This window comes from Tachysurus fulvidraco, chromosome 1 (assembly GCF_022655615.1).
Source record: "Tachysurus fulvidraco isolate hzauxx_2018 chromosome 1, HZAU_PFXX_2.0, whole genome shotgun sequence".
Taxonomy (NCBI): Eukaryota; Metazoa; Chordata; class Actinopteri; order Siluriformes; family Bagridae; genus Tachysurus; species Tachysurus fulvidraco.
In genome coordinates, this window is record NC_062518.1 from 2,772,909 (window position 1) to 2,787,413 (window position 14,505).

At 44.4% G+C, this 14,505-nt stretch overlaps 1 protein-coding gene across 3 annotated transcripts in view; it reads right to left on the reverse strand.

Moving 5' to 3' along the window:
* Window positions 1–1,337: 1,337 nt before the first annotated feature.
* Window positions 1,338–14,505, reverse strand: part of fam189a1 (family with sequence similarity 189 member A1) — a 155,353-nt gene continuing 142,185 nt past the window's right edge. The window contains exons 6-13 of one of the 3 annotated variants that reach the window (XM_027154139.2): window positions 13,731–13,891; window positions 13,205–13,340; window positions 5,470–5,557; window positions 4,342–4,926; window positions 4,238–4,264; window positions 3,386–3,708; window positions 2,114–2,136; window positions 1,804–1,943 (exon numbers count right to left, since the gene is read on the reverse strand). In XM_027154139.2, the coding sequence (XP_027009940.2) occupies window positions 1,940–1,943; window positions 2,114–2,136; window positions 3,386–3,708; window positions 4,238–4,264; window positions 4,342–4,926; window positions 5,470–5,557; window positions 13,205–13,340; window positions 13,731–13,891 (1,347 nt within the window). In that variant the 3' untranslated portion in view covers window positions 1,804–1,939. Of the gene's footprint in view, window positions 1,944–2,113; window positions 2,137–3,385; window positions 3,709–4,237; window positions 4,265–4,341; window positions 4,927–5,469; window positions 5,558–13,204; window positions 13,341–13,730; window positions 13,892–14,505 lie in introns of all 3 variants that reach the window. The other 2 variants (XM_027154137.2, XM_027154138.2) reach the window with 2 other exon arrangements.

A 14,505-nucleotide genomic window follows, 5' to 3' on the forward strand; every position in this document is an offset into this window, starting at 1 on the left:
TTATTTTCTCACTAATTTAGAGAACAACAGTCATGTTTCAAAAGATTAGCTAAGACGGCTAACAAGCTAACTCACCCATCACAGGTCGACATACGTAAAAGTTTAGGCCAATTTGTTCATGGATGTATTTAATAATAGTCGAAATTGTCAGAATAAAATGTTGCAATATGATTCTTTGTCTTATTCAATAACATTAGCTTAAATAGCTAGTTATTACAGAAAGCAGGTTCTGTAGCGAAACATTTTTGGACACGATACTTAAATTCTGTAACGTTTTAGAAGAAAACTACAATTTTATGATTTGTGATTTGATAAAGTAAAAACAATTTTAAAATAAAATCAGCTGATTAAAGGAGTTTAAATCGTTTAAATCTGATTGTCGATGATCGAAGTGAGCACAGCATCGTTCGATTCTATATAAGAATACATGCTCCAAAAGTCAATAGAATTTTGATGTCAGAAACTGATGATGTCAGAAACAAATCGAAATATTAATTGTATCATGATGATCAATTACAAAAAACTTGAAACATGAAGCGATAATAAAATAATATTGGAACGTATCTGTTTTAGAAAGAAGTCTGTAGTCACGGCGACACGAATGAAGTGGAATGAAAATGACAAAATCTGATTAAAAATCATTTCTATAAATAACAAGCAGTGATTATACTGTCCAATAAGGACAAAGAAGTGTGCAAATAAACAACAATGATACGTGATAAGTAGGTGGGATAGATGGTGATCAGTGACTGGTGTTCACTGGATAATTAATGAACACTTATTAGTTATTGGGAAAAAGCAGATTAGGGATTGGTATTTTAGATAAAAGCAGATTAGGGATTGGTATTTTAGATAAAAGCAGATTAGGGATTGGTATTTTAGATAAAAGCAGATTAGGGATTGGTATTTTAGATAAAAGCAGATTAGGGATTGGTATTTTAGATAAAAGCAGATTAGGGATTGGTATTTTAGATAAAAGCAGATTAGGGATTGGTATTTTAGATAAAAGCAGATTAGGGATTGGTATTTTAGATAAAAGCAGATTAGGGATTGGTATTTTAGATAAAAGCAGATTAGGGATTGGTATTTTAGATAAAAGCAGATTAGGGATTGGTATTTTGGATAAAAGCAGATTAGGGATTGGTATTTTGGATAAAAGCAGATTAGGGATTGGTATTTTAGATAAAAGCAGATTAGGGATTGGTATTTTGGATAAAAGCAGATCAGGGATTGGTAAAATTGGCTTCCAGAAGCAAAACCTGATTCCTGAGAACTTGATTCCTGACTGCAAGAAATTATATGAAGCCACACACAACGTTACAAACTGTTATTTTTTTTATTCATAACACTGAAAAGAATATCACACTGAGGTAAGTTACGTAATCCAAAGATGTGGAGGTTTTTTTCCTGCAGTCTCACATCAAACAACAAAATCCTGTCTTCATCAGAATCACAGTTTTGCTAAGACTCAGATTCATCAGTACTTTCCTTCCAAAACGTCGCATTCTTTCTTTTTTTTATCCATTACAGATCCAAAACATGTTTAACTCAGACAAAATAAATTAAAAGTTAACACCCCTGAAAACGGACATTCTTTGTTGACTTTGTTGTTGTTTTTTTATTTGATTATTTAATGCATTCTGAGTGCTACTGTTCCTGCTGATGAGCCTTGGCACGATAGTTCATGAGTGGGAGAAGTCCTGTGATCCACAGAGAAAGGTCAGAGGTCAGAGGATGGTTTCTCTGCACACACTGATGAGGCTTTTGGGTCGTTGAGGAAGGTCGTGACCCGGGTCACCACGAGCATCCGTCTGGCCTGATAGCCGATGTTTGTTACAGCGTCGCAAGGACGGAGAACTCAGCGCCCCACAGCTCTGTAGATGCAGATCATCATGAGTGTGTTTTCTGAGGCTGCTTGTGATTGGCTGTGAGTGTGACATCACCTGCGACATCAAACAAATAACCGGTTGAATGTCAAAAGGTTGGACCTGAGGGACTCAAACATTCTGCAAACAATTTTTTAAACAAATTTCTGAAAATAAGAATGAATCTGTGTTTTTATCAACTACACTCCTGCAAAAACATTAAAGATGACACAAAAGTGATTACTCACAGCTGCACACAGCTGTTTTTTGTCTGTGTAGGGAAAAAAAAAACGCTACATCAGTAAGCACTTTATCCCAATCAGGGTTGGGGTTTGATGTCGCTTCGCTTAAAGGTGGGGTCTCCGATGTTTGAAAGCCAATGTTGACATTTGAAATCACCAAAACAAACACGCCCCTAACCCAAACAGGTCCCACCCCTGTATCGATAGCTCCGCCCACACATACATACGTAACCCAGGTGACTAATAGAAAGAAACGTGTCTTTATCATAGCTGAAGGGAAGAACAATACGATTGTAGATAAACAAACAAGCAAAAATGCCACACAAGCATAATGATGTAAAGGACAAAGGCATATATTAGTTCTGTGTAACAAAGCAAAACCAACGTTACTCACCTATCGAGAAGGAAAAAAGCGCCTCGGCGTCTTAAGTAAAGTCGGCCACGTATTCACAGGTCGGAGTTTCCCGAGTCGATAACTCCTGAGCTAAACGCTGTTACTACACAAAACGCGGTTGTAGCTGCCTCTCTACATTACTACGATAGAAAAGAGGTGTTATTTGTGTAGTAACAGCGTTTAGCTCAGGAGTTATTGACTCGGGAAACTCCAACCTGTGAATATGTGGCCGACTTCCTGCTCCTTCAGTTCTCTCCAGCGCTGGAAAGCTGATCCTATATTAACACGTCCTACTTCTTGCCTTATCGTAAGTCTTTCTTCTCTCTCTTTCTTTGTTTTTATCCTCCATGTCGATGTTAAAACCGCGTTCTGCTAATGTCACACATGCGCACAGAACACTCTCTCCGCCCATATCGACAAGACACGCCCCTTTCTGCTCATTGGCTACATGGTCGTTTTGATTTTTGTTTTGTTTGTCATCCCGACTCGCTTTTCTGAAGCATTTCTCAAACATCGGAGACCCCACATTTAATTAAATCAAGGAAAACATTTGTTTATTTAACTCCTTTTAATAATCTTATTTCATGATATTAAGACATTTTTTCCAATATAATTTCCAGTTTTTAATTTTCAGTTAACTTCTGAACAATTAATTTATTAGCTGTAACTATAAATGGATAAAATACACAATGTGTCAATCTTTAATGGAAGAACAATCATTTCTGAGCAAACTGCTTTGTGTAAGAGACATAAAACTGTCCGTTGGCGCTTTAATAGGAAGGAAGTCGACCTCATGATGGTAACAGTGACATCAAAGGACTGTTGGTTGTTTTCCTGTAACAACATCTCCACTAAGTGCTTTATGGCTTTTTTCTATTCCTCACCTGATCAAGAATACTGGCGCTGAACATGGCCTCTTCCATGTGCTTCTCATCCGACTTGATGACGCATTTGATGCTGTTTACAACCTGCTGGACTTCGGGGGGCAGGCTGCAGCTGGAGTGCTCCAGGAATCGTGCCACCAGGATCTTAGTGTCTTTGTAGGTTTGGAGATCGGCTAGTGAGTGAGGGCGCTCGCCGGAGGCCGGGTGCAGCGGGCGACCTTTCAGATGGAGCTCTGCTTTACCGCAATCCTTCTGCTTCGTCACTCCGCGGCTGTTGAGTTTGCCGCACTGGGATGCCGTACCGTTTGAAAGCTCCATGAATGCTGTGGAAATGAGATGTCAGCTGTAACCTTCATCACATCCACATAACATAAATAACATCATTCATTCATTCATTCATTTTCTACCGCTTATCCGAACTACTCGGGTCACGGGGAGCCTGTGTCTATCTCAGGCGTCATCGGGTATCGAGGCAGGATACACCCTGGACGGAGTGCCAACCCATCACAGGGCGCACACACACTCTCACACACTACGGACAATTTTCCAGAGATGCCAATCAACCTACCATGTATGTCTTTGGACCGGGGGAGGAAACCGGAGTACCCGGAGGAAACCCCAGAGGCACGGGGAGAACATGCAAACTCTACACACACAAGGCGGAGGCGGGAATTGAACCCCCAACCCTGGAGGTGTGAGGCGAACGTACTAACCACTAAGCCACCGTGCCCCCCAACATAAATAACAGTGCAATTAAATATTTCAGAAGCTTTGAGATGTCAGTTAAAGTTTAGCTTCCACTACATTATAATCTCTTTTTAAGCTCCACCCACATATCTATGACAAACCTACCTGCAGAAGTACAGCCATAGCTCTCAGCTACAAACAAAGAGATAACGAATTAATAAAGGAAAACATTCACACACAATTTAAACAGAGAGATAAAGCTGACATACGTCTGTGTACAGAGTTACAGGAAACCGGGTCGCTGGTGGATCGCACGATTTTTGCTAGCTTGCGGTAGCGCCTGGTTCTGAGCGTGCGCACTGAGGTAGAGGAAGGATGTGGCACCGAGGTGGAAGAAGGTGACCAGACGCTGAAGCATAACCGAGCGCCACGCAGTCGCCCCGTAGGAGAAGGTAAAGCTCCAGAGTCAGAGGCACAAGGCTGGACTTCGGGTACCGGAGGAGGATCAGGAAGTGTTAGCTTCATACTGACTTGTGCTCTTGACTCGGTCGAAGGCTGGGTGGTGACGTAGCTCTCGTCCTTGTCAGGAGCACCTACGTTCTCCAGCGAATGGGTGATGGAGTCGTGCAGGACGGAGGACTCGCTGTGGTCCAGGTTAGCGTGAGAGCGAGAGTGAGTGCGAGAGTGAGAGTGAGTGCTGTGGCTGTGCTCTGTGCTCGAGCAGGTACAGAGTGTCGTGTACGTCGATAGTTCGGAGCCCTGGACCTCCAGAGAGCACAGATCATCTGAGGAACAGCTCTGGTCAGGGACGTCCGCTGATTCGGACACCATCAGGGACGTGCTGTCCACTGATGCTGGGACAGCAATACACAACAGGTGGCAGTATTAGCAGTTAGCAAATTGCAGTTATACACTACAGCTGTAAATATAGCTCTCTATATTCAGGGACAGTACACAGGGTTGCCAGGGTTGCGTTTTTAACTTCAAAGGTTTGAGAAATCAAAGGGACGAGCAGACGGTGGATCTACATGCAGAATGACTTATCAAATGACTTATCAAATGTCCAGAACTATTTCTGTCACAAGCCGTATTGTAAAATTTACAAGGGGGATTTATAGGTTTATAGGTCCCTTTATAGATTTAACGGGGATTTAATTAATGAGTGGATAAAATGTGAACCAGATGAGGATAAAGTGACCTTTATTCCCAAATGAAGACTGAAGAAAAAACAGAAACAGCATCCCTTCCATTTCTAACACCAACACCATGGCGTTTTCTGAGAGTTTCGAAGATACCTGGCAACCCGGTCTATGACGAGATCGCTTTTAAAAAAATAAAGAAGCATCTCAGATCAAAACGTTTTGCTTTAAAGTTCATGGTGATGGATCGATTCTCACCCTGATTGCTGAGGCCGGTGGTTCTGTTCCTTTCACACACGCCGGACACACACACACTGGTCATCTGCTGCTCTAAAACGGTGGTAGGCTGCATAGAGAAAAAAGTGACACCTTTATATTAATAATAAAGTTAAACAAACTTAAGCTGCATCCCAAATGACTTACTACACACTTACACTATGCACACTATGTTCTCTAGAGTCTAGTGTATGTTAGAATGGTATTTTATGGTCTTCGTTTTCTTCTTCGTCTTCATCTTCTTCATCTTCTTCTTCTTCATCATTTTCTTCTTCAGCGTGAACACACGACTCACACTATTTATACTATAGTGCACTCTAGTTGTGAAGGATATCACATCAGACGCATCCAATCAAATTTGTTCATGTGCTGATTCCTTTCAGCCTTCCAAGGTTTTAGGACCAGCAGGAGAACATGATTATATGTGAGAGACGAGATGGAGGAGAAGGTGGAGAAGAAGGTGGAGGAGGAGAACCCGAAAGTAAAACACGGCCCAACAAAATCACTGACATCTGGCAAGCCAGCTGTGTTCAACTAACACTGACACAACTCTATCAACAGAGGGCACTGTTGCCTTCCATGTGTAAAATTTCAACACACACACACACACACACACACACACACACACACACACACACACACACACACACACACACACACACACACACACACACACACACTTCTTGATAGGGAAACCCTTTCTTACAGAACCTTTAAGTGAATCCAGTTCTTCGTGACGAAAACGTCACCGATCTTGTGAGTGTGCAACGAGTGTGTAACGAGTGTGTAACGAGTGTGTAACGAGTGTGTAACGAGTGTGTAACGAGTGTGTAACGAGTTGGTGATTTTTCTGTGTCCCAAATGCTTTCTTTTTTCATCTCCAAACCAAATCCAAATATATGAACCCTCTTTTTGGGTTCCTTGTGAGGTTCTTCAAGCTGTACAGGATAGTACTTTACATTTGGGGAACAAAATGGCGCTGGTGAGGTTCTCTGCAAGCACCTCTAAAGCCCCTTGCTATTATTAGCTAGCGCTGATCACAGCGAATGGGTTCATTGATCGCAGAGAGAAACACGGCGGCTGCAGCAACATTCCAAGCAGTGATGAAGAAAACAACACTGGTTTTACGTGTCATTACCTGAACATCAGCTGAAAGCAGTGAATGAAAACACATGGGGTTTGTGACAGAGGCAGACGAACACAGCACACAGCATGCAGAACACAGCACACAGAACACAGGACACAGCACACAGAACACAGCACACAGAACACAGCACACAGAACACCGGACACAGCACACAGAACACAGCACACAGAACACCGGACACAGCACACAGAACACAGCACACAGAACACAGCACACAGCCACAGAACACAGCACACAGCACACAGCACACAGCACACAGGACACAGCACACAGAACACAGAACACAGCACACAGAACACAGCACACAGCCACAGAACACAGAACACAGCACACAGCACACAGCACACAGCACACAGAACACAGAACACAGCACACAGAACACAGCACACAGCACACAGAACACAGAACACAGCACACAGGACACAGAACACAGCACACAGCACACAGGACACAGCACACAGAACACAGAACACAGCACACAGCACACAGAACACAGGACACAGGACACAGCACACAGCACACAGAACACAGCACACAGAACACAGCACACAGCACACAGAACACAGCACACAGCACACAGCACACAGGACACAGCACACAGAACACAGAACACAGCACACAGAACACAGCACACAGCCACAGAACACAGCACACAGCACACAGCACACAGCACACAGAACACAGCACACAGAACACAGAACACAGAACACAACACACAGAACACAACACACAGAACACAGAACATATCACACAGAACACAGAACACAGCACACAGAACACAGAACATAGCACACAGAACACAGCACACAGAACACAACACACAGAACACAGAACATAGCACACAGAACACAGCACACAGAACACAGAACACAGCACACAGAACACAGAACACAGCACACAGAACACAGAACACAGCACACAGAACACAGCACACAGAACACAGAACATAGCACACAGAACACAGCACACAGAACAAACACACAGAACACAGAACACAGCACACAGAACACAGCACACAGCACACAGAACACAGCACACAGCACACAGAACACAGAACACAGCACACAGAACACAGCACACAGCACACAGAACACAGAACACAGCACACAGAACACAGCACACAGAACACAGAACACAGCACACAGAACACAGCACACAGAACACAGAACACAGCACGCAGAACACAGCATGCAGAACACAGAACACAGCACACAGAACACAGCACACAGAACACAGCACACAGAACACAGAACACAGCACACAGAACACAGCACACAGAACACAGAACATAGCACACAGAACACAGCACACAGAACACAGCACACAGAACACAGGACACAGAACACAGAACACAGCACACAGAACACAGCACGCAGAACACAGAACACAGAACACAGCACACAGCACACAGAACACAGAACACAGCACACAGCACACAGCACGCAGAACACAGAACATAGCACACAGAACACAGCACACAGAACACAGAACACAGCACGCAGAACACAGCACGCAGAACACAGAAACCCAGAACACAGCACACAGAACACAGCACACAGCACACAGCACACAGCACACAGAACACAGAACACAGCACGCAGAACACAGAACACAGAACACAGCACGCAGAACACAGAACACAGAACATAGCACACAGCACACAGCACACAGAACACAGAACACAGCACACAGCACACAGAACACAGCACACAGAACACAGAACACAGAACATAGCACACAGAACACAGCACACAGCACACAGCACACAGCACACAGAACACAGAACACAGCACGCAGAACACAGAACACAGCACACAGCACACAGCACACAACACACAGAACACAGCACACAGCACACAGCACACAGAACACAGCACACAGAACACAGAACACAGCACACAGAACACAGCACACAGAACACAGAACATAGCACACAGAACACAGCACACAGAACACAGCACACAGCACACAGAACACAGAACACAGCACACAGAACACAGCACACAGAACACAGAACATAGCACACAGAACACAGCACACAGAACACAGCACACAGAACACAGAACACAGGACACAGAACACAGCACACAGCACACAGAACACAACACGCAGAACACAGAACACAGAACATAGCACACAGAACACAGCACACAGCACACAGAACACAGAACACAGAACATAGCACACAGAACACAGCACACAGAACACAGAACACAGAACACAGCACGCAGAACACAGAACACAGAACATAGCACACAGAACACAGCACACAGCACACAGCACACAGCACACAGAACACAGCACGCAGAACACAGAACACAGCACACAGCACACAGCACACAGCACACAGAACACAGCACACAGAACACAGCACACAGCACACAGAACACAGCACACAGAACACAGCACACAGAACACAGAACACAGCACGCAGCACACAGAACACAGAACACAGCACGCAGAACACAGAACACAGCACACAGCACACAGCACACAACACACAGAACACAGCACGCAGAACACAGCACACAGCACACAGAACACAGCACACAGAACACAGCACACAGAACACAGCACACAGAACACAGCACACAGAACACAGCACACAGAACACAGCACACAGCACACAGAACACAGCACACAGAACACAGCACACAGAACACAGCACACAGAACACAGCACACAGAACACAGCACACAGCACACAGCACACAGAACACAGCACACAGAACACAGCACACAGCACACAGCACACACTCTATCTTCATGTCGGTCTGTGTCTCTGTCTTCATGTCGGTCTGTGTCTCTGTCTTCACGTCGGTCTGTGTCTCTGTCTTAACGTCAGTCTGTGTCTCAGTCTTAACGTCAGTCTGTGAATCTATCTTACTGTAGCATCAGTCTGTGTTTTTGTCTTAGCGTCAGTCTGTGTCTCTGTTTCTGTTACACCTTCTCCTTAATGCTCCATATTCATCATTAAGTAAATCTCTAAAATATTGGCAAGATTGTAAATGTTTATTGTAACAAACACAGTTTTTGTCCCACTGAGCTTCAGGCTTATGCTGTACAAGACAATTACAGCTAGTTACTGTTAATTACAGTACGGTAATGTTTTACCGTAATTGTCAGGATCCCGCCCGGTCTTTGGCCACGTGCTTTTGTTTATGTTCTGTCACGTGTCTGCCCCGCCCTTGTTTCTTCCTCCCTGCCTCTGCACATCTGTTCCTGATGTGTTAATTGTGTTGTGTATTTAACCGTGCCGCATTGCCTACGGCGGCACAGAATCCTTGTCGCCCTATGTCGTCTGGTCATGTTTTGTTGAGTCCTTGTCCCTGTTTCGTGTATTTTAGTTAATAAATTCGGTTTATTTTACGCTATCCTGCATTCGGGTCTGTTTTTATCCCCACGTCTCTGACAGTAATACACTTCAGTAATAACACAGTGATTAGTAAATTACAGTAAACATCCTACACAGCCGACGATTTCGTTAGAGAATAAACCTCAATAATGTTGAGTATCAAATTAATTATTGTCCAGAGTGGATTTTTTTCTCCTTCGAGCAGTTATACGTGTTAGTTTACAGTGAAAATAGTTTACTGGGGAAACGAACCAGACATCATCAACACACCGCTTTCTATATCTTGTTAAAAAGGAAGCTGTGGATTTAAAGCCTTCATAACATTCATTCATTCATTCATTCATTCATTCATTCATTCATCTTCTACCGCTTATCCGAACTTCTCAGGCGTCATCGGGCATCGAGGCAGGATACACCCTGGATGGAGTGCCAACCCATCACAGGGCACACACACACACACACACACTCACACACTACGGACAATTTTCCAGAGACGTCAATCAACCTACCATGCATGTCTTTGAACCGGGGGAGGAAACCGGAGTACCCGGAGGAAACCCCCGAGGCACGGGGAGAACATGCAAACTCCACACACACAAGGCGGAGGCGGGAATCGAACCCCCGACCCTGGAGGTGTGAGGCGAACGTGTTAACCTCTAAGCCACCTTGCCCCCAGCCTACATAAAATCATTGTTCATAAATAAAATAATAATCAAAATCACTTTCAATTGAAAATCAGATTTCTGTTTAGAAATGACAGCATCATGTAAATCAATATCACTGTCTGGATTCTTAAAGAGACATCAATAAAAATAAAGGAAAAGAACGTGGTGCTTGAATTGATTCCTGTGCCACGTTTAATCAGCGCCACACAAGCGGCACGGCGCTTCTTAGTGCTTTCGTTACTCGAAATTACATCCTCAGGGAGAGAATCAAATGAATTATTATCCAAAATTGCTGTCCTTTTTCCTTTTTATTAACGCCGTGGAATTCCTCCGGACTGCTTAGCCTGGGTGACGCTCCAGCGCAAATTATAACCCACTGCATAAGCCACTCTCACTTTTTTTTCCCCAGCCATGAGTGCACGCGAAGAGCTCTTCAGAACGGCTTTGCACAGATGAATGAGAGTAATTGAAAAGGACTAACGCTTTCGGAGGATTGCAAATCCCTGGAACAGCAGCAGCCTCATAAACTCTAAAAACGCAGGAATGCCTGACTGAACAAAAATTAAATAATAAAATAAAAGTACTGATCTATTGGCATGTCGAGGGTTCGAGGGATCATGTCCAAGGAAATGAAACCGTCGTCTCGATTTTTATGTGCAGCGGCTCGAGGCGTGAGATGAGGTCTTCGGAGTTCAGCGGTGAACGAGGTCAACTGTACAGGGAAATCTTCCAGTGTCCTTAATGATCGCCATTTATCACGCTCCCTCTTTCTCTTTTACACGCGCGTACACTGATAATTGAATCTTCTATTCCTCCTTTTAATCATTTCCTTTCCTCGAGCCTTTTAGGCTGTGCTGCATTCTCAGAACACAGAACAGTATCCTGGGTTTGTGTAGTTAGAGCTTTCACACTGCTCCTACTTCACCCGGGTTAACACTGAATCCTGGGTTTGTGTAGTTAGAGGTTTCACACTGCTCCTACTTCACCAGGGTTAACACTGAATCCTGGGTTTGTGTAGTTCGAGGTTTCACACTGCTCCTACTTCACCCGGGTTAACACTGAATCCTGGGTTTGTGTAGTTAGAGGTTTCACACTGCTCCTACTTCACCCGGGTTAACACTGAATCCTGGGTTTGTGTAGTTCGAGGTTTCACACTGCTCCTACTTCACCCGGGTTAACACTGAATCCTGGGTTTGTGTAGTTAGAGCTTTCACACTGCTCCTACTTCACCTGGGTTAACACAGAATCCTGGGTTTGTGTAGTTAGAGGTTTCACACTGCTCCTACTTCACCTGGGTTAACACTGAATCCTGGGTTTGTGTAGTTAGAGGTTTCACACTGCTCCTACTTCACCAGGGTTAACACTGAATCCTGGGTTTGTGTAGTTAGAGCTTTCACACTGCTCCTACTTCACCTGGGTTAACACTGAATCCCGGTTGTTCAGAATGTGACCATGTTTCACACTGTACATTCCTAAACCCCGCCTTCACCTTCTACTAATTCGCATATTCACGTATCAACAACCCTGATTGGATAAATCCAGCATGTGACCTCTATAAATAACGGCTCGTCTCACGCTTTCACATCAGTGAGTAATAAAAGTTCAGGTCTGTTCTTCTGCACCCGAGTAGCTTCTGTTATCTTTCACAGCTTTCTCATCTTTTTGGCTCTTTTTAAGTCGGTCTCGTATTCGATCAGCCGTTCGTTCATCGATATCTAACTTCCTCTGTTGCCGTATTTCCCCCTCACTACGCTGCACACTTCTGTGATGTTCAGTGTTTTGTCTCCTGACTCTATCTACCGAGCCGTTTTTGTTCGGTGTTGTTCAGCGACGTCCTGGTTTTCACCTGATACGAGGCTGATGTCTGGGTGGCTGTTGCTAAGCAACAAGCCGTGATGTTCTAACACTGTACACGTTTATCATGGTGATGTGGAGTTAACAGTGTAAAAGATTCAGAGCAGAGTTTCATCACCTCAGGCAAAAAAAAAAAAAGACCAATAGAACAATGAGAAAAAACACGTCTGAGGTCTAAATCTGATTCCTGAAAAGCTGCTTTATGACGATGTTGGTTATAAAAAGCATTACATTACATTTTTATGTAACTATGTACCTAACTACTCAGGTCACGGGGAGCCTGTGCCCTATCTCAGGCGTCATCGGGCATCAAGGCAGGATACACCCTGCACGGAGTGCAAACCCATCACAGGGCACACACACACTCTCATTCACTCACACACTCACACACTACGGACAATTTTCCAGAGATGCCAATCAACCTACCATGCATGTCTTTGGACCGGGGGAGGAAACCGGAGTACCCGGAGGAAACCCCCGAATCACGGGGAGAACATGCACACTCCACACACACAAGGCGGAGGTGGGAATCGAACCCCCGACCCTGAAGGTGTGAGGCGAACGTGCTAACCACTAAGCCACCGTGCTCCCCCTTTCTGCCTTAATCTCCGTCTCTATTTTGTTTATTGTCAATCCTTTGACACTGTTATCTGTGATATATATTAGACAGGTGGAGTTGAGTAAAGGTGTGTGTTACCTGGCTGACGGGGTTTTGACCCACCACCGACTCGTACGGAGGAGGCAGCTCGGACGGATACACGATTCCCGGGCTGTTGATGGGAACTCCATATATGGCGCTGAAAGGGGAATGAGGGAAGTCCAGATGCAGACCTCTGATGGAGGAAAGAAAAGTCGAGTTCATAGCGAATATACTATTTTAAAATGATATGTTATATCACAGACTGACACAAGAGTAAGGAGTCTCCAGTGTCGGTGTCAAGTGGAGACATTAAAGCTGTAATTCTATTTAATTCTTGAGAGAGAATAAGTAAGAGAGACTTGTGACGGAATGACGGATTAATTAAAAGAATATACTTATTATCGGGAAGTAAATAGTTTTAAAAAATGTCATTGGAGACTAAAATACTTGTATTCTGTTCCACTAACAGCACACTGTGTGACGTTGTATTGCAGGTAAAATCTTTCTATTTTCACGTCATCCTGAAGGGTGCCGATATATTTTTTTTAGAGCGGACTGAATAGTATACGTGTGACGATCGTACCTCTGTCCATCCAGCACGGGGGTGCAGGTGTACTCTGGAGGGTAGTACGGTGGAGGCGGGATAGGCGGGATGAACTCGTCGAAGTCCAGCGTCTGGTGTAGGATGGTGCCGTGAGGGGTCATGCAGTCGGTGCTCAGGGCCCGCGCCCTGTGAGGCATGAACTGGAAAAATACAAACAGAGAAATAAAAAATCCTACAACATCCTGTATATATATATGATCACAGTAGTGTTCATTCATTCATTCATTCATTCATTCATTCATTCATTTTCTACCGCTTATCTGAACTTCTCGGGTCACGGGGAGCCTGTGCCTATCTCAGGCGTCATCGGGCATCGAGGCAGGATACACCCTGGACGGAGTGCCAACCCATCACAGGGCACACACACACTCTCATTCACACACACACACACACACTACGGACAATTTTCCAGAGATGCCAATCAACCTACCATGTATGTCTTTGGACCGGGGGAGGAAACCGGAGTACCCGGAGGAAACCCCCGAGGCACGGGGAGAACATGCAAACTCCACACACACAAGGCGGAGGCGGGAATCGAACCCCCGACCCTGGAGGTGTGAAGCGAACGTGTTAACCGTTCACTGTTAACACTTATATGAAAATAAACACTCAGAGCTTTAAGGATTTTCGTAATTTTATTTTGAGATGAAGCTGAAATGATGATAAAATTGGTTTACAGAAGCCTTTATAGTCACATATACATTACAGCACAGTGAAATTCCTTTCTTCACTTATCCCAACTTTGGAGGTCGGG